The sequence below is a fragment of the Caretta caretta genome, chromosome 6 (assembly GCF_965140235.1).
Source record: "Caretta caretta isolate rCarCar2 chromosome 6, rCarCar1.hap1, whole genome shotgun sequence".
In the NCBI taxonomy this organism is placed as follows: domain Eukaryota; kingdom Metazoa; phylum Chordata; order Testudines; family Cheloniidae; genus Caretta; species Caretta caretta.
This window is the reverse complement of record NC_134211.1, coordinates 126417375-126442941: the sequence shown is the minus strand read 5'-3', so window position 1 is coordinate 126442941 and position 25567 is coordinate 126417375. Positions and strand designations below refer to the sequence as shown.

General features: G+C 40.2%; 1 protein-coding gene across 1 annotated transcript in view; it reads right to left on the bottom strand.

Moving 5' to 3' along the window:
* Window positions 1-1195: 1195 nt before the first annotated feature.
* Window positions 1196-25567, bottom strand: part of SOS2 (SOS Ras/Rho guanine nucleotide exchange factor 2) — a 115116-nt gene continuing 90744 nt past the window's right edge. Inside the window, exons 14-23 of the mRNA XM_048852831.2 lie at window positions 22282-22501; window positions 21046-21165; window positions 20509-20671; window positions 18271-18388; window positions 17326-17498; window positions 15084-15200; window positions 10662-10923; window positions 8650-8691; window positions 3541-3650; window positions 1196-2962 (exon numbers count right to left, since the gene is read on the bottom strand). Of these exons, the coding sequence (XP_048708788.1) occupies window positions 2453-2962; window positions 3541-3650; window positions 8650-8691; window positions 10662-10923; window positions 15084-15200; window positions 17326-17498; window positions 18271-18388; window positions 20509-20671; window positions 21046-21165; window positions 22282-22501 (1835 nt within the window). The 3' untranslated portion in view covers window positions 1196-2452. The remainder of the gene's footprint in view (window positions 2963-3540; window positions 3651-8649; window positions 8692-10661; window positions 10924-15083; window positions 15201-17325; window positions 17499-18270; window positions 18389-20508; window positions 20672-21045; window positions 21166-22281; window positions 22502-25567) is intronic.

Here is a 25567-nt window from a genome sequence, read left to right as displayed (position 1 = left end):
TTTATTAGCCAATGATTTTACATCTATCCCACAAAGAAGCCATTTTCCTTTGAACCTTGAGGAACCCAGGATCTGTACTGGACACATATCTGCCATTTAGGGATGAACTAGCTGAGCTGAATGTCAATCTGAGCAGCAAATCTCATGAGATCCAGGGATTAATCTATTACAAAAGCTGTAGCCTCATGATTGTTAAAATTAATTACTCTCTGCTTGTAAGGTCCAATGACTTGCAAGCATCACATCAAGTAAAACAAATTGTGAAACAGGAAGTTGCTGAAGCTTCAAAATCTATTCTTAGAGTGGCCTCTACTTTTTAAGCCACTGGGTGCTTAAAAGGAAGATCTCCTCCTCTGATGGGATGGATAACCTTCGTGTCTAGAGACACTACTTGGACACCTCTTTTAGGTACACAAAGCAAGGAATTTTGGGGTTCTCATAGCTTGTAGAATTTGAGAGGACTGATTGCCTCTTCAAATTGTCTAGGTAAGTCGTACTTCTAGTAAGATCCTTGAAAGAAAAATGGACTGGCAAACTTGAACTGGAATTGACCTGAGAGGGTAGGGATTTTGCCAGGAGATTTGGAGCCCAGCTTTTCAACAGTATTGATGGCACATCTAGATATGGTGATGAAACAATCCAGAGGGAAAATCTTTTCTAATGTCTCTTTGTCAGAGTATTCAGCCCCAGAAGTTGATAAATGTGCTCTAATTCAGTGGGAAGCTATGGTTTGATTATTGCATGAAATCCTATGGCTTCTGTTATGCATGTCAGAATAAATCATAATGATCTCTTCTGACCCTAATATTTATCCACATCCTTCCTCAGAGGAAGAGTTGGACTAAGAGATAGGAAAGGGAGAGTGTTTTGGGGTTTTTTAGAAGATGTTCTGTCTTCAGTTTGTTTCATTCTTCTTGAACTTAATTTTTTACAGAAACCTTTGATGTAAGGTTCTACCCACAAATGTTGCGACTCCTCTGCTGGAAGGGTTTAAAAACTCCTGGTGGATTGCCAGATGGGTAGGACGTTTCTGCCCGGGGCCCTCTCACAGCATTGAAATGGGCCAGTTAACTGCAGACAGGAACGCAAACCACTTGTCAGGCTTAGCAGAAGTGGCATGAAAGAATATAGGAATCTGGCAGATACTGTATTCCCCTCCCTTCATCCTTACAAGGAACACACGCTGATCAATCTCTTAAAAATTAAGACTGGGGTGATTTATTAATCTTGTTAAGAACTCTGATACAAAGCACAGTAAAAGGCCACAGACCAGTAAATAAAATGTGGCTTTTGGCCACTTTACAAATTCTGCTACAGTACTACCAGTAAAACAGACTCACTCTCACACCAGTTCAAACAACAAGTAGTTCAACTGGCAAAGAAAAGTTCCATTCACTTTTCAGTTTAAAAAGTTTAATAAAGCTTTAAGTGTTTGCTGGTTTAAATGCTACCAATTTCCAAAAGGGAATCTGTAATTAAATGAAGTTAGAGCTAAAGAACGTTATTAGGTTTGGAAGGCAAGACTTTGTTCCTAAGCCATAGGAAATGCTTCTGAATGTATAAGATTGCAAGAGTAGCAGACTGTATTACAGGCCTCAAGTCACTTAAATTTATACAGGTTATTAGCATTATCTGTAAATATACAATATAAACAACTGTACATACATGGCATATAGCTTTGTTCTCCGAAACAGTAGGCAACTCTTTAGCTTAAGACACCTTTGCCTGCCAAAACAAAAAGGCACATCTGAACAAGATGCATGCTAAATACTATGGATTCTTTCCAATAACTGGGTTAGGTAGTCCTAGGTTATACTTTGTCAAAATAATCAAAACTAATAGTGCATTCTGATATCTTCATTTAGATTTTCAACCCATTTTTCTTTTTCATCTTCAGCAGCAAATGACTGGACATTAAGACATGGCATTAAAAATTTGAGAACAGTAGTTGTCATTCACAAACTTCCTAGATTTACATAAAATTAGAAGGCAAGTAGCCAGAGGTTTAAAATCAGTAACACTATCCATCCTCATGCTTGTATAGTAATTCCACTGTTCTGATTGTTTGTTTTTTTTAAAAGGCCACTAGTGCTCAAATTTGAAAAATTCCACAAACGCACCTTTTTTGGCTCAGTGCAATGAACTGATAGTTTAAATTCATGTAGTGTAGTTTACAGTGCAAAATATATAATCTTTATACTGGCATAGCTGTCGGCACTGAGGGTCTGAGACAAGGCAATGCTACTGATCACCTGAGGGTAATGCTGTGGGAGTAGACAAAGAGTAGAGGGTGTGTATTCTTATTTTTCTAATTTTTAACTTTTTTTTTGATCAGCAGCACTTTTGTAAGAGCATTATTTGTGAAAGTACTAAAATACACTGCCTTTTTTTGAATAAATAAAAAGGAACTTTACAAATACTATTCCAGTGTCAATGACTAATATGGCTAAGGTCATGGAGGAATTTCTGCGTTTTCTAGCAAAGACTGTCTGTCCAAAGGAGGATGGGAAAGCTCCCTTTTGTAAGTCTTTGGTGGCAGTTTTGGTAACTGAGGGCTAGAATTTTGCCTTGGTGGGACAGGGGGAGCTGGAGGATGGGCAAGGTTGTTGTGACTCGAGCTGAGCACACAGCAGCGACGCAGGACCCTTGGAGAGGGTGTGCTTGGAGGAGTGTTTGGTGAGCTTGGGCATGTGCTGGCTTCCCTGAACCGATCTGGATCTCTGTGAAAGCGTCCCACTGGCGGTGGCTGGAGGTTAAATGGACAGTTTATGAAGTGTTCTGGAGGCCGAAGTGGTACTGGTGGAGGGGTATCAGGAAGAGGGTCTCTTGGAGGGGGTGGTGGTGGACTATGCAGCAGTTGATCAAATGGATTATTGTAAGCAGGAACTCTAGGTTGTATCTTTGGGGGAGGAGGTTGCCTGGGTGGAATAGCAGGAGGATCATCATCAGATTTTAAACTTCCCTGAAATACAGAAAAAGAAATCATCCAAAGAACCTTACATTTCTTATAAAGTAATATATTTCCTGACATGCACTGAATGAAGGTGTAGAGTGAAGCTTTTGCTAGTTGAAAAAGTGACAAAGTGTAGCCTTTAACGAGCAAAACATCAGGTTGAGAGCACTGACTACGAGAAAATAATTGTTACAAACCTGGTGGTAAGAGTTTTCCCCTAAGATTAAAATCATTCTAATATGTATACACACCCACACAATAAAGAGTAATGCATCATAGTGTACTGTGTTCATATAGTTCATTTGCAGTATAATTATGCTACTTCATCGTGTATTATGACTAGTATTGCCAAGTATTTTGTAACACTAATGAAGTCTTATTAATATGAAACGGCATTTCAGCTCTCTGCTATTAAGTTTTTACTAAGAAGTGGGGAAAACAGAGTAAGGGTGCTGGCTGTTCTGTGAGATTTATTAGGTTTGAAGATTAATAATGTGTACATGTCAAAGACCAATGTTTCATAAAGCTTATCAAATCCATCAACACATTTACTAACAAGATGATTTAACTAACACGAGCACAATCACCTTAGAGTTAGCAGCATCCTGATCAAACTTTTTGCGTGGAGGAAGTGGAGGAGGAACCAGAGGCTCTTCACTTAGTTTATGTATACTACCACATGAACTGAAGAAAGATTCTAAAAAGAGATAAGGAGAGTTTCAGGTGGTGCACAATACAGTAAAGTCAAACATTCTGAAATTTTTTTAGACAAAACTAGAAGTAAACTAACAAACAGATTCTTACGGACACAAGGTGGGCGAAGTAATATCTTTTATTGAACCAACTTCTGTTGGTGAGAGAAGCTGATCCAAAAAGATATGACCTCACCCACCTTGTCTCTCCAATATCCTGGGACCAACATGGCTACAACAACGCTGCATAAAACAGATTCTTGTATTCAGTGGCATCCCTAATTGTTCAGCCCAGCTGAAGGAAGTTACTTTACCAGTCATTTTTGTAATTATACACTGCATTTCACAAAGCAGACTTCTGTATGAAGTACAATATATACTCGTACGGTAGGTAATAAGCAACATTAAATGCCTCAATTTGACAGTCTTCCTATGCTCTCTGTATTTAGAAGATGAAAAAATGAAGGCCTGATAAGAAAAGACAGAAGACAATGAAACCGTTTCAGTTCGAGGCTTTTTCATGAGGAAGAATTCATTGTCTTTAACTGGAAGCATACAGTGGTGTATGTGGTTTTGGCATATGTTTAAATCAAAAACTGGCATGGAAAACATCCTTCTTCTCTCCAAAGAGTGATTACACGTGCACACTGGGAGTTTACAGGGCTACTTATGGAATGTAACAGCAGTTCTGTTGCAATCCCACAGCAGAAAAAATGGCAGAGCAGACAAAAATAGTACATAAGACCCCAACTGTTACAACTTCTTTCATCCCCTTCAAAAGTTTCCAACCTTTTTCCCTTTGGAGGAAAAAAAAGGGATATTTAAGACTTGTTCAGAAAAATATTAAATGTTAGGCATTTAAATAAAAAAAAAACACTGGCTCTTGCTATAGCTTGTTTCTTTTCCATTTATGTGCATGATGCAGATCAGAATATTAAGTGGATTTGTTTTCCCAATTTCTTACTGTATTCTACAATTCTGGATTTTCATAAAATCAAATGGCAAATAAAAACACCTGCTTTTATTCAAGAGGATAGGCCCAGGTGGCAGCACTGTTCTCAGGTGTATATCAGATGTACTAAGAGTGGGGTGGGAGGAGGTATTGTTTCATGGTCTTTGTGTATATAATGTCTTCTGCAGTTTCCACAGTATGCATCCGATGAAGTGAGCTGTAGCTCACGAAAGCTTATGCTCAAACAAATTGGTTAGTCTCTAAGATGCCACAAGTACTCCTTTTCTTTTTGCAAATACAGACTAACACGGCTGCTACTCTGAAACCTGTCATTATGCAAGGCACTGCATTTAGCCATATGGAGTGGAAATCTATCAACTGCATGAAAAAACTTGTACAGATACAGACAGACATCATCTTCCTTTCCAAATGCAAACAGATGGACATCGTACCAAAAGGACTGAAGGTAAAAAATCCATTACAATCTACATACCACACAGACTATGCTGACAGCTTGTGCCACACGCTCTCAAAGAAACTGCGGAATCACCTGATCAACATCCTCTACAGCAAACAGGGAAAGATTAAGAATGAGCTCTCAAAAATGGATACTCTCATAAAAAACCAACCTTCCACACAAACTTCTTCGTGGCTGGAATTTACTAAAACTAGACAAGCCATTTACAACGCACACTTTGCTTCTCTACAAAAGAAAAAGGACACTAAACTTTCTAAATTACTACATGCTACAAGGGGCCACAGCAATGGTTCCCTCAACCCACCCAGCAATATTGTTAACCTATCCAACTATACTCTCAGCCCAGCAGAAGCAGCTGTCCTATCTCGGGGCCTCTCCTTCTGCCCCTCCACCCTCACGAACATGATACAGTTCTGTGGTGACCCAGAATCCTATTTTCGACGTCTCCGATTCAAGGAATATTTCCAAAATACCTCTGAACAACATACTAATCCACAGAGGCCTCCCTACCAACATTACAAAAAGAAGGATTCTAGGTGGACTCCTCCTGAAGCTCGAAACAGCAGACTGGACTTCTACACAGAGTGCTTCCGCCGACGTGCACGGGCTGAAATTGTGGAAAAGCAGCATCACTTGCCCCATAACCTCAGCCGTGCAGAACACAATGCCATCCACAGCCTCAGAAACAACTCTGACATCAAAATCAAAAAGGCTGACAAAGGAGGTGCTGTTGTCATCATGAATAGGTCGGAATATGAACAAGAGGCTGCTCGGCAGCTCTCCAACACCACTTTCTACAAGCCATTACCCACTGAGAGTTACCAAAAGCAACTACAGCATTTGCTCAAGAAACTTCCTGAAAAAGCACAAGATCAAATCTGCACAGACACACCCCTGGAACTCCGACCTGGGATATTCTATCTACTACCCAAGATCCATAAACCTGGAAATCCTGGGAGCACCATCATCTCAGGTATTGGCACCCTGACAGCAGGACTGTCTGGTTATGTAGACTCCCTCCTCAGGCCCTATGCTACCAGCACTCCCAGCTACCTTCGAGACACCACTGACTTCCTGAGGAAACTACAATCCATCGGTGATCTTCCTGATAACACCATCCTGGCCACAATGGATGTAGAAGCCCTGTACACCAACATTCCACACAAAGATGGACTACAAGCCGTCAAGAACACTATTCCCGATCATGTCACGGCTAACCTGGTGGCTGAACTTTGTGACTTTGTCCTTACCCATAACTATTTTACATTTGGGGACAATGTATACCTTCAGATCAGCGGCACTGCTATGGGTACCCGCATGGCCCCACAGTATGCCAACATTTTTATGGCTGACTTAGAACAACGCTTCCTCAGCTCTCGTCCCCTAACGCCCCTACTCTACTTGCGCTATATTGATGACATCTTCATCATCTGGACCCATGGAAAAGAAGCCCTTGAGGAATTCCACCATGATTTCAACAATTTCCATCCCACCATCAACCTCAGCCTGGTCCAGTCCACTCAAGAGATCCACTTCCTGGACACTACAGTGCTAATAAACAATGGTCACATAAACACCACCCTATACCGGAAACCTACTGACCGCTATTCCTACCTGCATGCCTCCAGCTTTCACCCTGACCACACCACACGATCCATCGTCTACAGCCAAGCTCTGCGATACAACCGCATTTGCTCCAACCCCTCAGACAGAGACAAACACCTACAAGATCTCTGTCGAGCTTTCTTACAACTACAATACCCACCTGCGGAAGTGAAGAAACAGATTGACAGAGCCAGAAGAGTACCCAGAAGTCACCTACTACAGGATAGGCCTAACAAAGAAAATAACAGAACGCCACTAGCGGTCACCTTCAGCCCCCAACTAAAACCCCTCCAACGCATTATTAAGGATCTACAACCTATCCTGAAGGACGACCCAACACTCTCACAAATCTTGGGAGACAGGCCAGTCCTTGCCTACAGACAGCCCCGCAACCTGAAGCAAATACTCACCAACAACCACATACCACACAACAGAACCACTAACCCAGGAACCTATCCTTGCAACAAAGCCCGTTGCCAACTGTGCCCACATATCTATTCAGGGGACACCATCACAGGGCCTAATAACATCAGCCACACTATCAGAGGCTCGTTCACCTGCACATCCACCAATGTGATATATGCCATCATGTGCCAGCAATGCCCCCCTGCCATGTACATTGGTCAAACTGGACAGTCTCTACGTAAAAGAATAAATGGACACAAATCAGATGTCAAGAATTATAACATTCATAAACCAGTCAGAGAACACTTCAATCTCTCTGGTCACGCAATTCCAGACATGAAGGTCGCTATCTTACAACAAAAAACTTCAAATCCAGACTCCAGCGAGAAACTGCTGAATTGGAATTCATTTGCAAATTGGATACTATTAATTTAGGCTTAAATAGAGACTGGGAGTGGCTAAGTCATTATGCAAGGTAGCCTATTTCCCCTTGTTTTTTCCTACCTCCCCCCCCCCCACATTCTGGTTAAACTTGGATTTATGCTGGAAATGGCCCACCTTGATTATCATACACATTGTAAGGAGAGTGGTCACTTTGGATAAGCTATTATCAGCAGGAGAGTGAGTTTGTGTGTGTGTGTTGGGTGGGGGGGGTGAGAAAACCTGGATTTGCGCTGGAAATGGCCCACCTTGATCATCATGCACATTGTAGGGAGAGTGGTCACTTTGGATAAGCTATTACCAGCAAGAGAGTGAGTTTGTGTGTGTGTGTTTTGGGGGTGGGTGGGTGGTGAGAAAACCTGGATTTGCGCTGGAAATGGCTCAACTTGATTATCATACACATTGTAAAGAGAGTGGTCACTTTGGATGGGCTATTACCAGCAGGAGAGTGAGTGTGTGTGTGTGTGGGGGGGAGAGAGCGGAGGGTGAGAAAACCTGGATTTGTGCTGGAAATGGCCCAACTTGATTATCATACACATTGTAAGGAGAGTGATCACTTTAGATAAGCTATTACCAGCAGGAGAGTGGGGTGGGAGGAGGTATTGTTTCATGGTCTCTGTGTATATAATGTCTTCTGCAGTTTCCACAGTATGCATCGGATGAAGTGATCTGTAGCTCACGAAAGCTTATGCTCAAATAAATTGGTTAGTCTCTAACATGCCACAAGTACTCCTTTTCTTTTTGCGAATACAGACTAACATGGCTGTTACTCTGAAACACGTGAATACAGTGTCAGATCGCCACACACAGCATGGAAAGCACCTTTTCTCTCCCTAATAGTAGAGCAAATACTTGCATGAGATTTTAATGCCAACCACCATAGTATCTAGTTACTTTATCTGTGCAGTTAGCCAGTCTGTAGGCTCAAACCCAAGCAGTCCTTAGATTTTATGTCTATGCTCTACTTAACGTGAAAAAACTCTTGCATTTTTTTTAATTAGCTAGTCTAACATTTTATACCTTTATTATGAGAGTTTCATTATTCTTAGGCTCATATGGTACACAAGTACATTTAGAAAACGGAAAGAATTTATTGACAAACTGCAGGAGTCAGGGTACTCACTTGACTGAGGCAAATGGACAGGAGCAAAGATGCTATTGTTACCTAATAAAATGAAAAAATCAGAAAAGAAATTTTGCCACCAAAACAGTGTTCCCCCCTCCCTTTATCTAGTTATAAAACATCCCAAAGACCAGTATGTGCTGGGCTGTATCTTTAAAATACTTCTGATGTACTATCAGATCTAGTGTTGAAACAAGGTACATTCTACTATGTAAATATTTTTTGGCCAAAAACTTTGAAAGTTATTTTGAAGAATATATGGCTTTTTAAACAATATTAATAAAATGTTATAGTTAAGAACATACTGCATAGTAGAAACTTAGGAAATTACAACTGAATTTTGACACCAACATCAACCACCCTGAGTCACCTTTTACCTACAGGCTGGACAGCCTCACGATTTTCCACATGAAACACAAGTTTGTCATGTAATCCCCTTTCTCGTGTTTAGCTTTATGGTGATATGCGAACATAACTCTTATCCTTCCATCCCAGTCCATGCAATATGTACTGAGAGGGTATCACAGGGTAGTTGTTGTATCCTTTGGATCCTAGCACCCAAATCTGTCGACAGGTGAACAACCGTGAATGGTCAACTGGCCACTGACAGTGCAACACAGAGCAACCAGATTGAGAGGGGAGGGGAAGCACCAGGGCGGACTTCACTCCAGCGCAGATGACAAACACACAATCTATGCACTACTTAAAAGTCCTACTTTAACCCTCAAAATAAGGCCTAAGTGGTGCATAGGACATGTGCTGACCTTCTGTATAGGAGTTAATTTCACCCGAATGCTCTTCACCCTCATCAGGCAGTCATAGGACTGAACTGAATGGGCAAGTAGCATTCTCCCAGAGACAACCACTTCCGTGGCTGTGCCTGAGACAGCTGGTTTAAGAGGGGGGAGGAAAAGGCAGAGAGCTAACGTTCTTTTGTGAACAACACTAGATGTTGACTTCCATTATGTACTTGGTGCATAGCTTCTACAGGCGAGGAGTGCGGTAGAAACACAGTTCGTTCAATAGTGCTGATGAAGAAGGTACAAGCTCTGCTGGCTGAGCTCGTAACTTCCATGAACACTCACATGTCCTTTTGTGGGAGAAAGGGAAAACATTACAGGCCTGTGTTTGGAACAAGTTTCCCCAAGTGTAACCTCAGCAGCTGGCAACCACCGTATACCATTTTAGGCCTCTCTGAAGTTTTAAGGACCCATCTTCCTGTGCCACTCCCAGCAGTAACAGACTCTGCTGAAAAGGTGCTCGTGGGTTTCAACTTTTTAATGGAATTCAGGGTTGCTCTATTTTCTCAATTGCCCCCATCCCCTCTCTTAAGAAAGCCTTCCAATTTATTTCCAAAGCAAAAAAATATATATATATCCCATCACTATCAAAATCCAGTAGAGTTTCTTCTATAAATGAGACTTGCTTTGGCATTATAATAAAGATGATTGGCCATCTTAAAGAGCAGCACATTCTTGTTGGTGCCCCTTCTTTCAACACCAGCATCCCTCGTGACACCAGTGTCGCCCCTTTGCCAGACAGTACTAGATACCTGGCTATGTCTAAGCAGAAGCAATCAGTGACACAGAGTCTGGATATAACTTGATTTACACACACTCCCTCTCTCTCTCACTCTCCTGGAACAGAAAGACAACACCTTCTTTCAGGAATTACAGCCCAACATCCTTGCTTGGCTCCCAAGAAGCAACTATGCCTCAAGAATTGACCCTATCAAGCCCAAGGCAAAAAGCAAACTCTCCTGTTACTTGTACAGCTCTATACAGGACCTTGTAAAAAACAAGAACTAACACCATCAAGTGCATTTCTTCCAAGACTAAAGGACTGCATGCAACTAGAAAAAGAACATAGAAAGAAGACTCCGTTTAACAGCACCACCTGGTGTCACCTGCCATAGCAAAACATTTTTTAAGGAACAAGAGCCGAGGCAGAGGTGGAGGTGGAATATCAAATGAAAAAACCCCAAGTAAATATAAAATATATTATATACATACCATAAGAACTGTTGAGATCAATATCTAAAAATACACTAAGTTCTGAAGAGGCAGACACGGGTGGAGTAGATGGCGTATTCGGAGAAGTCGGGGCCGATACTGCTGACTCATGCTCTGCTTCAGTAATTCTACTGAAACTTATTTTACATGGTTCCCTTTCCAGTGGCGTTGGGTGACCACGCAAGGTGCCAGAGGTGGAACCATGTCTGCCAGTATTGGGCCTTATTCCAGGAGATTTTAGAGGGTATGTTGTTTTCCTAGGCTAAAGGAAGTAATCATGATTAATATTACAAGTATTTAGTACAGTAAACTGATAGTAAAAATGCCAACCCACTAACCGATATTTGAGGGGGAAAAAAAGGAATTGAGTACAATACTCCGAACAAAAATCATAATTTTGTTTAATGGTAGATGATTTTTCTAACAGGTCTAAGTTTATAACAGGTCTCTCACTGTTTTTTAAAAGTTACTCTTTATGGGGTTTTAATAAAATTGTGAAAACTGGCTCTGCTCAAGAAATCTTCCTTTCAATAATTCCAAAGAATTGTTAGTCTGGAGTTTCAGATGTGTGTCAATCAGGACAAACCATGGGAGTCAGCAAGTGGTTTCCTAAGGGAGCTCTTTTGCAGACTCTAGTCAGAAGGAGCCAGAGTACAGGGGCAGTTAAATCACCTCACAGTAAGGGTGACGTGACATTCCTATTGCTTATACTGTAGAAATTCACCAGGCCCTTACCCACATGCATAGATCCAAGAGTCAGAATCCCATGAGATGGGAATCTTTAAAGAAAAAAACTATTCTTATTCATTTTTATATACTCTGGTGTCTGATTCTGTCTCTGGTATATGATTTAGTCCATATACAATTCTTACGCATAAGAGTGACAGGTGCGGCTGATATGACATTGCAGTCAAAAGAAGCATGAATTAATCTGAATTGCACTTAATTCTAATAAAACACAGATAAACATTGATTATCTGAAAGGTACCTAATGTTCTTATATCATATCCACCAGGGTGGTATCAGAGTGCCTCCAGAACACGTGGCTAACTGGAATTTCAGATAAACAAAACTCAATTCTACAAGAAACGGAGGTTACTGACTTGTAACTGAAGGTTCTTCAAGATGCGTGGTTCCAGTGTGCCTGAGATCAGAGATTGCTAGCAAGTAGTGTCCATTGGTCCGCACCCACACAGATGTTCTCCTTGTGCTCCAACTGAAGGTATAAGAGGCGGGATTTGCAGATGCTTCTTCAGTTCCTCTCTTATCACCAATCAGAAGAATTTGAAGAAGATGGAAAGGGTAGGGTAGGGTAATGGAACAGAGACAGGGACTCCACATCTCACAGCATCACCAGTTACAGGTCAATATACTTTAGTCTTCGAGTGCTGGTCCCTATGTGTATTCCACATGTGAGTGATTGATAAGCAGTAGTTAAACAGGAGGGGTCGGGACGCAGTAGGTATAGATGGTTGTAATCCTGCAGTTCCACCACCTACATCTGCAGAGGAGGCTTGAACTAATGCATAATGTTTCATGAACGTATAGCCACTCTACAGATGTTCCATATAGATACACCTCTCAAAGGGATGCGGCTGTGGTTGCTTGTGCTCTAGTGAAATGGGCTGTCACCTCATCTGGAGGAGGAATAGAATGATGCAGCCGGAGATTCATTCAGTCTCTGAGCAGATAATGTCTGCCCTCATGACTGTTCTGCTACAGCAACAAATAAGCTTGATGATTTTCTAATCGATTTCATCCTTTGCAGGTAGAACGCCAGTGCTCATCTGATGTCCAGAGAGTGAAGTCTTCTCTCCTCACTGGAAGCATAAGCTTTGGGTAACAATACCGTTAAGCGGATAGGTTGATTTATGTGAAACTCAAATTACTTTTGGGACAAATTTTGGGTGAAGGTGAAGGAAAATGAAGTGTCCTACTGGAGGATGGAAGGCACTGATTGCTGCTAGATGAACTGCAGGAAAACTATGAAAAGCCCTGAAGTTTTCAGGGACAGGATAACCCTCCTGTTTTGGACTATCTGCAGATTCTGGAGGACCGATTACATTGTGCCCAGGAAGAGAAGCTTCCATTTATCCAGATAACATGTTCTGCTGTACTCTTTCCTTCTTTGGTTGAGAATAAAGAACAATCTCCAAGCATGAACATTCTAGATCTGATGCCCATCCAAACACCAGGCTGTAAGGTGAAGGGGCCCTGGGTTGGGATACTTGTTGTTGCTGTTCTTCCAAGGTAGTAGATACATGAAGAGTTGGATGCTGATGAGAGGATGGGCCGACATTCACAGAATGACCAGAAATGTCCAGAGCCTCCAAACTTCTCCAAAGAGAGTGCCAGTTCTTGTTCAACTACCAGACCTATCGGAACCAATGGGTGAAAGCTCCTGCCTATGGACTGAGGAGGGGAACGTTCCCATCTCCTCGAGGTAGTTTCCTCCTATGTTATCTCATTTTTCATGTTCAAAAAAGAACAGACTATGAATAAGAAAAGGTGAAGATATCCTCCCATGAAGTGTAAGTTTAGGTTCGTCTCAAGAGTCTGGGGCAATCCAGTAATTGGGACCGATGAATGGAGCACAACCACAGTCATCATGGACAGCAGGTCAGGGACAGGTTGGTAGCACCAAAGTGTCTACTCAGTAGCTCTTAAATGGGGTTGGCAGGTGCCAATTCATATGCTTAAGAATTGGCATTGATGTCAGTACCAGCAGATCCTCTATCTTTTGTGCCTTGCCCTCATGGTCAGAAAGTTTAAGTGAGCTTAAATCTTTAGGAACTGTTTGTGAGGACTCACTGGACTTGGACAGCCAGGGAAGGATCCCTTCTCTCAGAAAAACACCTGGAAGAAAAATCTGTCCTTATGCTTTGAGTGCCCCTGACTCTCATGAGAAGCCCGGTATGGCAACTCTTTGGGCTCAGCAGTTCTGGCTTCCTCTCCTGTGCTTGTTGGGACACTGCTCGTTGGTTGAGGCCAATGTACAGTTGGGTCTCCCTGGCCTGGATCAGATGGCGATCTCATAACATCTTACAGAAAAGTCTCTCTCAGACAGAGCTCTAATGTCTCACAGTTTTGAAGGAAAACAAGCAACAAATACTGCATTTAGCTGAGACGTGTGCCTCTCCCATATAACAGAGGCAGTGTTGGTGCTCATTGCTCACAGAGAAGGAACACGGGGGGGGAGGGGGGGAGGAGATGCAGTTCTTAAATCTAGGACTCTGGGCATAATCTCTGTCCATGAGAAGAGACTCCCTGAGGTGGGGAGAAAGTATATTATCAAATACACTAAGATTAAAACTCTAACTACACTAAAATACTAAAAACTATTTATAATATATTTACAGGTTTGAAGAAGAATGAAGCATGAAGAAAATCTGTGGACAATGAGAATTCAGACTCAGGCCATGTGACGGTAAAAAGGAACTGGAGTGGTGGCAGTTTGCACTGCCCTTTATATCCTCATTTGGAGCGCACGGAGAACCACCGATCAAAACTCTCCAATCTCTGGCACATGGTGCACATGTGTACACACATGTGAAATACCCACAGGGACCATGTTTTTAAGGTGGCATTACTTTAGCAGCACTTCACCTGATTCTCTTGGTGGATGAGAAGTATAACCTTAATCACCCTTAAGACACAAAAACTGTTAACTGCTTTATGGTTCTCTTACCCCAAGAAGAAGAAAAAGGCACTCCTGATTTGCCAAGAGTTACAGCAAAGATAATGACATAATAGTAAGTTTTCTATGAGGCAAAATATCATTGTGAAAAATCACTTCACGCTTCAGCAGCTGTTATTTTAAAAATAAAATGTTAATTAAAATGACAAACTAATCAACACTATCTGGCTTTACAAGAAGATTGTACCTCATTTTAAATTGCATAGTATATTTCAGTTCAGCACTAAAGTGAAGAGTATTTCCATTTAGCTCTGAAAGTGAACTTTATTTTTGAAAATATTCCTCTGAATGTCAGAGAAAAATATACCAATTAACATTTATTTCAAAATGCTCTTACAAAGGTCTCTCCCTTTTATTTTATGCACGTTTTTCCACATTCTGAAATGAAAAGCGTCTCATAATGCTATCAAGCCATTTTACAAGTTCTAAAGAGAAGAACTACACAGCATAAAAATCAAACTTTTAAAGCTATTCTTTCCAATATTTTATTGTAAAAACACAATTTGCCTATAAAGCCAAAAGATGTGTATTTTTAGGAACTAAAATTATCTCTAAAACAAAAAAATTTAACAGTTTTGGAATAAAAAGTCTTGTGACAAAAACGCAAGAAACATCTATAATTTCAAAGGAAGTAAACATACATTATTAATAGTAATATTCATATTCCTTTATTAAAGTATTAGTAGATTTAAAATACTTTAAAAAATTACAAGAAAAAGACTTACAAATCTAGGTGGCTGCTTGCAGTTTCGAGGTTCAATTTCTAATGATTTGTTGAACAAGTAGTCTGTAAACTCTTTTTCTGGTGAATTTCCCATAGGATTGAGATTTTCAAAGAACCGCTAAAATGAGGTAAACAAGTTTCAATAAATAATTTTATATGATCTTAACATATGTATATATAGAAAATACAAAACTGTTCAATGAAATCTTAACATTTCACTGGCTGCATGCAGCGTTTATACTACTGTTAACTCATTCCTGGAAAAATACACCAACAAGTCCTGACGCAAATGACAGTAAAAAACATACAAGTTAATGATAATTAGGCTTGGAAGGATTAGAATTTTACCAGTAAATGTCAATTTCAGCACACTCACACACACACACACAAACCAACACAAAATATTTCCATTGATGATAATCAAAATTTACATCTGATGAAGTGAGCTGTAGCTCACGAAAGCTCATGCTCAAATAAATTGGTTAGTCTCTAAGGTGCTACAAGTACTCCTTTTCTTTTTGAAAATTTACATACAGGCAGAGTAGGAAAAACGCTGCTTGCAAACTTAAAGAGTTTGATTTGAGGATATTTATTTTGTATATTTTGACATGTAACATTGACAATTTGTGTTTTAAGGGTTATAAACTTAACTTTTTGAATCTCAGCAGCTTTCATGACATAATTTTTGTCTGACCTCACCTATTCTGACACTCCACCCATATTTTCCTGCAACTGTGAAAATTTAAAAAGATAAAAGTCTAAAAAAGGCTTAAAATAAACATCAATATTATCTGTCAAAATTATAAAAATTGAATCCTGCCTAGTCTGATAAAATTTACTGACTAAAGGAATTATTTAAAATCACACGAACTGCGTTATTTTAAATGTAACAATATTCTGTAAAATGCTTGTAGTTATGTAGATGATTTACCAAGTATCTCAATGCAGTCACCAAGATCTCCCAGTTCCTTCATTTTCAAACACATTCTTTTTTTTTTTTTTACCATCATCAGTACTTATAACCTATAACTTACGATTACTATATTTCTGTCTTTTCTTGATTTGTTTTCAAAATATTCCAATGCTCCTCTTCAAAATTTTAAAATCACTTAACCATTTTCCAGAATTGTTCTCAATAATGAACAGCACAATACAAAGAATGCTGTCACTCAGCTGCAGCTTTTGGAGTGACCAGAACCGCACACATTATTTCAGGTGAGAGCATATTGTTGATTTAAATAATGGCATTTTGATATTTTCAGTATTGTTCTCATTCCTTATGCAGCCTAACACTGTGTTGCTTCTTTGACTGGTGCTGTAAACTGAGCAGACATATTTATTGAATTGCCCACAAAAGAGCTGAGGAGGTTACAATTAATTAACTGAGTGGTTACAGTTACTTAACAACCCATCACTGAGTATAAGTAGTTTAAATTATTCTTTCCAACAAGCATTGCCTTACATATGACAACAATAATTTAATCTGGTATCACATTGCCCATTCACCTTGCTTTAAGTCTTTCTGGTGTTCTTCAATATTATCGATTGTGAGGCTAATCTAATTCTGTGTCATCTGCAAATCGTGCCACTTAACTGTTCACCCCCTTTACAATTCATGAATATATTACAGACTGCTCGTAGTTAAGAGCCTAGAGAAAACTATTGTTCACCTTTTGCCAGTTGAAAGATGACCATTTATTCCTACTTATTGTTTTCCTTCATTTACTTTCAAATCCATAACTACTTGCCCTATGACTATTTAACTTTAGTAGCCTCTTGTCAGAAACCTTGTCAAATGAGTTTTGGATTAATTGGATACATACAAAGGATTCTAATATATCACACCAGCACAGTTTTTCTTCACAGAAACTGTTAGTTTCTCATCATATATTCATATTGTTTTATAACTCTTTTCTTCCTCTTGCTCTAATCCTATTCACCCCCTCCAGCTAGAGAAGTATAGCAATAGCAAAAACAAGGAGTATCTGTTGTATAGTAGTGAGCAGATGAGATATATGTGATGAACTACATTAAGGATTTGGAATTAACGTATGCTTTGGTGCACCCTCTTTTCTTTGCCAATTATGGTTATTGTGATATTAAGGCAATCACCCCCACATCTACCACTACCCTAGCAAGAATATCAGTAGAGTATCTGCTACATATCTTTTTTTTTTTATATGTATACACATACATGCACGCACATACATAAAGTATACGCCTATTGTATTTGTTTTGATTACCCGTATTTCTGGTTCTATCCGTAAACAGTAAGGTTGGTTTTGATACTGCTGAATTTCGCCTGTAATTTCAGCCACTTTTCTCCTCTTACTGAAGTTGATTAACTCTTTCCCTTGTCTTTTAAGAAAGTCTGGATTCCCTTCTTCTGTCTTCAGAATATTTGTTAGATAGATTCCTAGTATATATATATATATAAAAAAAGAATTTTGATTTTCACATTTCATCCCAACTCCTGTTTTCATTTTTTCTGATAAATGCCAGCAAAGAAATCCTCACCATAAAAAGAGAGCAAATCATTTCCTTCAATGCACCAATACTGAATTAATCAGAAAGAGGAAATAAGCTATGCATTCTCTCTGAAAACTAAATATATTATAGAAGGAACAAGTTTTATCTGCTTATACTGAGGTCATGGTCCGTAGGTCATATGCCAGCATGCTTAGGTCACCCAGAAAGGAACAGTGTCAAGAATGTGAGATAAAATTAAAGTTGAAGAGAAACCCTATTTTATTTTCATTGGAACTTGAGTCTGCATACAACAGCTATATCCATGAAAACCAAATTTATAGAAAATATATTGCAAAGGAATACTAAAGCTTCTGAGGCAAATAACTAGCAAAAAAAGCAGTAATCACAGCCTCTACAAAATTGTTCTTGAAAACACACAAATTTTATAGTGTACCAAGAGAACAACAAACATTTAATATTTACACAAAATGCAAACACTGTGTAACTGAGGTTACTGATTTTAACTATTCACAAACACTAATGTTAAAAATCTAATAAATCAAAAGTTATGCATATCACAAAGACAATTCTTCAGAGTACAGAATGTAATACCTTAAAAAAACTCAAAGCATTTGCGACATCTTAATTTGCTGCTCATTTTAACGTTAAAAGAAAGCCAACATCAAGAACCTTATCTCCAACCCCGTAGTGTAACTTACCAAAGAAAGGCACACAGGGTGGGTTGATTGACTTGAGTTTAGCTAGGTATTTCTTAAAGTGATCTTGACTTAGCTCTACTGCTTCATCCAAAACTTTCTTTTTTCTCTCCTGTAACGCCTAATTTATTGAAGAGGAAACAAAGCAACAATGTGTCTTTTGCATGGTTTGGTTAGTGAAAATATGGTACCTTCATACTTGTATTATCTATCTATAAATTAACAAAACCTTGTTTCTCACAATATTTGAATTTAAGTGTTTTTAAATGGTTTCCAATGTACTACTACATCAACTGTCCCTGACTCTATGGCTTAAAACTTGCCGATGAAACCCCCAGTGGAGACGCAGCTATGCTGACAAAAGGGGGCTTCTGCCAACATAGCTAATGTTGTCTACCAGCAAAAAAAAAAGTTTGTCAGCATATGCTGCTTCTGTACCAGGGGACTATTCCAGCATAAACTCTGTAGTGTATACATAGCCCTAAGAGGCATCACGTGGAAGTGTCAAACTACTGTAAATACAGACCGTTATTTTCACTTCACTTCCATCAATTTACAAAAATAATCCCAACTGTTTTAAGTATGACTTATTTCAAATCTAAACAAATCAAATTTAGTTATGAGCATCTAGCACTGATACTAGTAAAAATATTTTTCTACATACAACACAGACTCCATCCTTACTGTGCAAAACTGTCTTCTGAACTTCAATAGTCTATTTCGGTGGAATTTATTAGTTTACTGAACACTCATTTTCAGTGAAAAAGTAACCATTTACATTTTTTCCTCCTAAACCCACCAATGTTCCCCAATGTTTAAACTTTTCTCCAGAATCTGCTAAAACTGGCCTCCGATTCTTGTACACTTACTCTGACCAAAACACAGGAAAGCATCCCCATTTGGGAAAGCAAAGCTTAAAAACTGCGTTCCTTGATAGCAATGTTCTTAAGTACGTGCTTAAGTTCTTTCCTGAGCATTAAACTCTCTGTAAATGTTCAAACCTATGCATGGATCATCCTTGGTCAGCAAAAGAAGAAAGGGGTCACCCACACCTCTGACAGTTTCTCTTCCCTGCCCGCTAGCTGGAATTCTGCAGCTCCCAGACAGCATTCAAGGTACAGTAAAAGTTTATAACCGGTATGCCAGGGAAACGGGGTGCTGGTAAATAAAAAATGCCGGTTCATTCAGAGGGAGAGCTTTGAAGTGCAGGGTGGGGTGGGGTAGTGGAGTGCAGGGCAGGGGTATGAAGTGCTGCAGGGCAGGGACTCTGGGAGGGAGTTTGGGTTTGGGCATGTGAGGGGGCGCTCATCTCCGGTGGCTCCCTGTCCCTGCTGCTCCTGGACGAGGTGCAGCTAGGTGGCTCTGCAAGCACACGCTGCCTCTGTTTACAGGCGCCGCCTCCCATAGCTCCCATCGGCCATAGTTCCCAAGCTCCTAGTAGGGACCCCCCAGCTCCCTGCCTCCTGGGACAGCGGGGGAACCCCCCAGCTCGTGGCGGGAGGCAGCAGCAAACCCCCAGCTCTCTACCACCACGGGCAGCGGTGGGAGAAACCCCCGAGTTCTCTGCCACCCGGGGCAGCAGGGGACTCCTCCAGCTCCCTGCCACCGGGGATGGCACTGTGGGGAACCCTGAGCTCCCAGCAGGAGGCAGCGGGGAAACTCCTGAGCTCCCTGCTGCTGTGGCAGCTCCTGGTCCCCGTGGGTGGTGGGGAACCCCGAGCTCCCAGCCCAAGCAGGCAGTGGGGGATGCCTGGAGCTGCAGGTGGTACCCCGCAGCCACCAGCTGCTACAGACAGCACCTAGTTCCTGCAGCTGCCCCGCATGAAGTAGTATGGGGATCCGCTGATCCCCATTTTGTCTGGGATATTTTTAGTAAAAGTTAGGGACAGGCCACGGCTTCCATGAATTTTTCTGTTTTGCCCGTGACCTGTCTGTGACTTTTACTAAAGTATCCGTGACAAAATCTTAGCCTTAGTTATGACATTCAATCATTACTGTGCTGGATTTAAGCTGGCAAGCTACAGGTGAAAGACTCCAGATGCCATTACAAATCCACTGTGGCACCCAGGACCCTTAATATGCTACTTATGATAACATTCCTCACGATTGTTTCACATTACACTTATAAAGTAAATAACTGTAAAATAACTGTTTATGCAAAAAAAAAATGGTATAGGATTTGTTTTTCTTGATTCTGGTTAGTCTCTTAAGAAGGATGCACAAGTCACTCAGAAGACTTACCTCAAATGTATGATCTAGTCTGTACACTGACACAGAATTCATCGCACTGACTATCTCCAACACACCATTGAAATTATTCAACTCTTGAAAAACCTGTAGGATTTCGATTATCCTACTTAACACAGCCACTCGCTCCTCAAAATTCTCTGTTTCCACAATGCACCTAGTCAAGAAACGTGGTATTAGGAAATATTGGAATTAAAAAATTCACGTTGCTAGGCACTGAAATCTACTGTTTAGTCATCATAAAGAACAGGAGTTCAAAATGAAGACCATTACCCTACGCTTCTCAGTGTTTTCACCGAAATAGGCAGTTTAAAACTTAAAAGGAGGAGGCTGCCTTGCAGATTTTTGGTTTTGTCCTGTACTGTGCCAAGCACAAAATCAACGCTTAACTAAGGTAGTGATTACTGGAATACACAACAACTATTTTATAATTCAAAATAAAGTAATCTCCTTTAAACTGTAAGAAAACCTGAGCGATCCCTGAACTTCAACTTGATTCCATGGCAGTACGTTAACATCCCCAGTACTTACTTTTCAAACCAAAGAGTAAGATTTGTAGTGTGCCGAATCATTTTTAATAGATTTGGGGAGTTAATTTCCTTATCTTCTTTAGTCCACACACTCCCAACAAGTTCAGACGGCTGCACTGCCCTATTGAAAGAAAATGTTAAGTATGAGGCAAAGGAATGTTTGATACTTAATGTTCATGTGTTCCATGTTTGCAGTAGAAGACTTATTACATATTTCTTCCCCTTACTTGTGACATGACATTTGGTACAGATTATTCAATATAATCCATTATGGAACAGTCATTCAAAATAATCACTGGACTGGTATTTCAACACGCACACTAATGGACTCTGGAAAACGCCAGTCTCTGTTAAAAGAACATCAGTGGTGTATTTTCAGATTAGAAAATTACTAAGGACTCAGTTTTGTCTTCTGAAGGAAGAAATAAGCATCCTGAACAAAGAAAACTTCTCGTTATCTAATGGGTAAACATGAGTAATGTGTTGCTGAAATGGGGATCAACAAACCCTATAAAAGCCTGATGTGCAAAAAGAAATATTTTATTAGAAATCCTTCTGCCATTGTAGCATGCAAACCTTTCAAAAATCCCAGTTTAAATACCTTAGTTTTTATGAGGGCCCCTAGAGAATAAAGTTATTTTTAGAATGCTACAAGCATTTTTTATAAGATACCCCCAAACTTTTATTTTGAGAATTCACATATTATGTCCCAGTTATGTTTTAGTGTTGTCTACTCACTACAGCATTTTAGTGTCCTAATTATTTACTGTACAAGTCTGGTTATGTTGACACAAGTCTAATATGTTGATGGATAAACACTTTGGTATACGACAGAAGGTGAGCAAACCTTACTTGGCATATCATAAAAGAGAAGAATATACTTCAGGCTGATTCTACAAATTAAAGATTTTTTTCTTGCTAAAACTGAATGCAATTTGATTAACTCAACATTTCAATTACAAATGAAAGTCAAATATAGGGGAGGTATTAAAAGTGACTGCAGAGAGCATTATCATTTCCCATTACAAACCCGTAAAATGGGATTACATATGGCAACGAGCCCTTTTTTTATTTTTACAAATAAAAGGAACATACTTTTAGATTTCCATATTAATCCTGCTAGTTTTCTCCTGTCAGAAAAGGAAATTCATGCTTCTGACTAGTGCAAACAGTGTGACTTATGGAGCTAACAAAAAACTAGCTAACTAAGGAACACACACATTTTTTGAATAACTACCTGTAGAGATCAGATTCTAGAAGTGTTAGCTGACGAGCAATTTCTATTGGGTGTAGTGTCATCAGGTCCATCTCAAACTGTCCAAGATGGCAAATATGCCATTCAATTGGGGGAGGCTGGCTCTCAAAGGTAATGTTATGACTAATTCCATTTGCTTGACATTGTTTTTTTCTTTTGATAATTTTAGCAATGGATTCTACCCACTTCTTCATGGATTTGCCTGTAAAAAACAACATTAAAAACGTTCATATTAATGGTTTAACAGCTTTTTCAAATGATAATTTTGTTAGATGTACACTTCTGCTTGTTAACTAGTAGAATGATGTGAAATAAGGATAGCATTCAGTACCTAAAGAAAAGATTAACAAATTTGTTTAAATTTTATAGAATGGGATAGAAAAAATTCAGGTTCATGGGCCAAATTATTTTCTTTAACAAACAATTTGTGCACCACCAAAGGCTACATTTGTGTATGCAAATCAGGAAACTGCATGTGCAAAGAAGTTAGGTGCGCAGTTACCCATTTCCGTATGCAAATACGGGCACAAAGACTGCAGATTTTTGGGTGCATCTGTTTTGTGTTGAATTTTGAGAGTCTGGCCCTACTTGTTCAAGTTTACAGTTTTTAGTTGTATGATGACTTTCCAATATATTGTGTTAGTTGATTAGAGAGACATGGTGGGTGAGGTAAAATCTTTTATTGGGTCAACTTCTGCTGGTGACAGAGACAAGCTTTTGAGCTACACAGAGCTCCTCTTCAGGTCTGGGAAAGGTACTCAGGTCTGGTCTACACTAGGAAATTAGATCAGTACAACCAGGGTGTGAAAAATCCAGATTCCTGAAAGATGCATTTAAACTGACCTAATTTCCTAATCTAGACAGCAGTAGGTTGATGGGAGAATAGCTACTGCCTCTTGGAGAGATGGATTACCTATGCCAATAGGAGAATCCCTCCTGTCGGTGTAGGTAGCATCTTCACTGAACCGTTACAGAGGTGTCACTGCAGCATTTTAAGTGTAGACAGATTCTCAGGGCAGGTCTACACAACAGAGGAAAGTCGATCTAAGCTAAGCAATTTGAGTTACGCTACTAATGTAACTCAAATCGACGTAGCTTAGATCTACTTACCACGGTGTCCACACTACGCTATGTCAACAGAAGACACTCTCCTGTCAACTCCCCTTAAGAAGTATGGGCTGGATGAATGCACTATAAGGTGAGTAGAAAGCTGGCTAGATTGTCGGGCTCAACGGGTAGTGATCAATGGCTCCATGTCCAGTTGGCAGCCAGTATCAAGTGGAGTGCCCCAAGGGTCAGTCCTGGGGCCGGTTTTGTTCAATATCTTCATAAATGATCTGGAGGATGGTGTGGATTGCACTCTCAGCAAATTTGCAGATGATACTAAACTGGGAGGAGTGGTAGATACGCTGGAGGGGAGGGACAGGATACAGAAAGACCTAGACAAATTGGAGGATTGGGCCAAAAGAAATCTGATGAGGTTCAATAAGGATAAGTGCAGGGTCCTGCACTTAGGTTGGAAGAACCCAATGCACAGCTACAGACTAGGGACCGAATGGCTAGGCAGCAGTTCTGCGGAAAAGGACCTGGGGTGACAGTGGACGAGAAGCTGGATATGAGTCAGCAGTGTGCCCTTATTGCCAAGAAGGCCAATGGCATTTTGGGATGTATAAGTAGGGGCATAGCGAGCAGACTGAGGGACGTGATCGTTCCCCTCTATTCGACATTGGTGAGGCCTCATCTGGAGTACTGTGTCCAGTTTTGGGCCCCACACTACAAGAAGGATGTGGATAAATTGGAGAGAGTCCAGCAAAGGGCAACAAAAATGATTAGGGGTCTGGAACACATGACTTATGAGGAGAGGCTGAGGGAACTGGGATTGTTTAGTCTGCAGAAGAGAAGAATGAGGGGGGATTTGATAGCTGCTTTCAACTACCTGAGAGGTGGTTCCAGAGAGGATGGTTCTAGACTATTCTCAGTGGTAGAAGAGGACAGGACAAGGAGTAATGGTCTCAAGTTGCAGTGGGGGAGGTTTAGGTTGGATAGTAGGAAAAACTTTTTCACTAGGAGGGTGGTGAAACACTGGAATGCGTTACCTAGGGAGGTGGTAGAATCTCCTTCCTTAGAAGTTTTTAAGGTCAGGCTTGACAAAGCCCTGGCTGGGATGATTTAATTGGGGATTGGTCCTGCTTTGAGCAGGGGGTTGGACTAGATGACCTCCTGAGGTCCCTTCCAACCCTGATATTCTATGATTCTTCTCATTCCGGTGGAGTAACGGAATCAATGGCAGAGTGATCTGCGGTCGATTTAGCGGGTCTTCACTAGACCTGCGAAATCAACTCCCAGCGGATCCATTGCCGCAGCGTGGATCCACTGGTAAGTGGTGACAAGCCCTCAGTCTGGCAGCTAACTACAAGACTGTTTAGCATAAGTATTTAACACCTATTATAAGAGACCACTCAAGGTGAAGTGGCCTGTTAACAACTCTGCAGCATAAAGACTTGAAAAAATAAACTTTTATAAATGTTTACTTTTGAACACTAAGATTGTTTAATAAATGTAGAGTACATAAAACACGTCCTGGGACCCAGTGAGTCTTTAGATCAGGGATTTCAAACCAAAATCCCTTCAAGGAACTGGCCAAAAATAGTCTATCTTTAATCAGGAAAATCTTACACAGTGACTATCAACCCAACAGGAGATCAACAACTGTTTTTTAAATTTGTAACTCAAAATTGTATTAAAGGATGGCTAATTTGGTAACCTAAAAGTGACATCCAGGCATTGCCAAGAAGTCATCTAGATTCAGCTGACATCAATGTTACTCTCCAAGTGGACTGCAAAGGGAGTTTGCTCATGTCTTTAGGGCAGTGGTTCTCAACCATGGATACATACGCCCCTGGGGATTTGCAGAGGTCTTCCTGGGGATATATCAACTCATCTAGATATTTGCCTAGTTTTACAACAGGTTACATAAAAAGCACTAGCAAAGTCAGTACAAACTAGGGCTGTTGATTAATTGCAGTTAACTCACGCGATTAACTCAAAAAAATTAAAAGCGATTAACGGCAGTTTTAGCTGAACTGTTAAACAATAGAATACCAACTGAAATTTATTAAACATTTTTGAATGTTTTTCTACCTTTTCAAATATATTGATTTCAATTACAACACAATATACAAAGTAGACAATGCTCACTTTATATTGTTATTACAAATATTTGCACTGTAAAAATGGCAAACAAAAGAAATAGTATTTTTCAATTCAT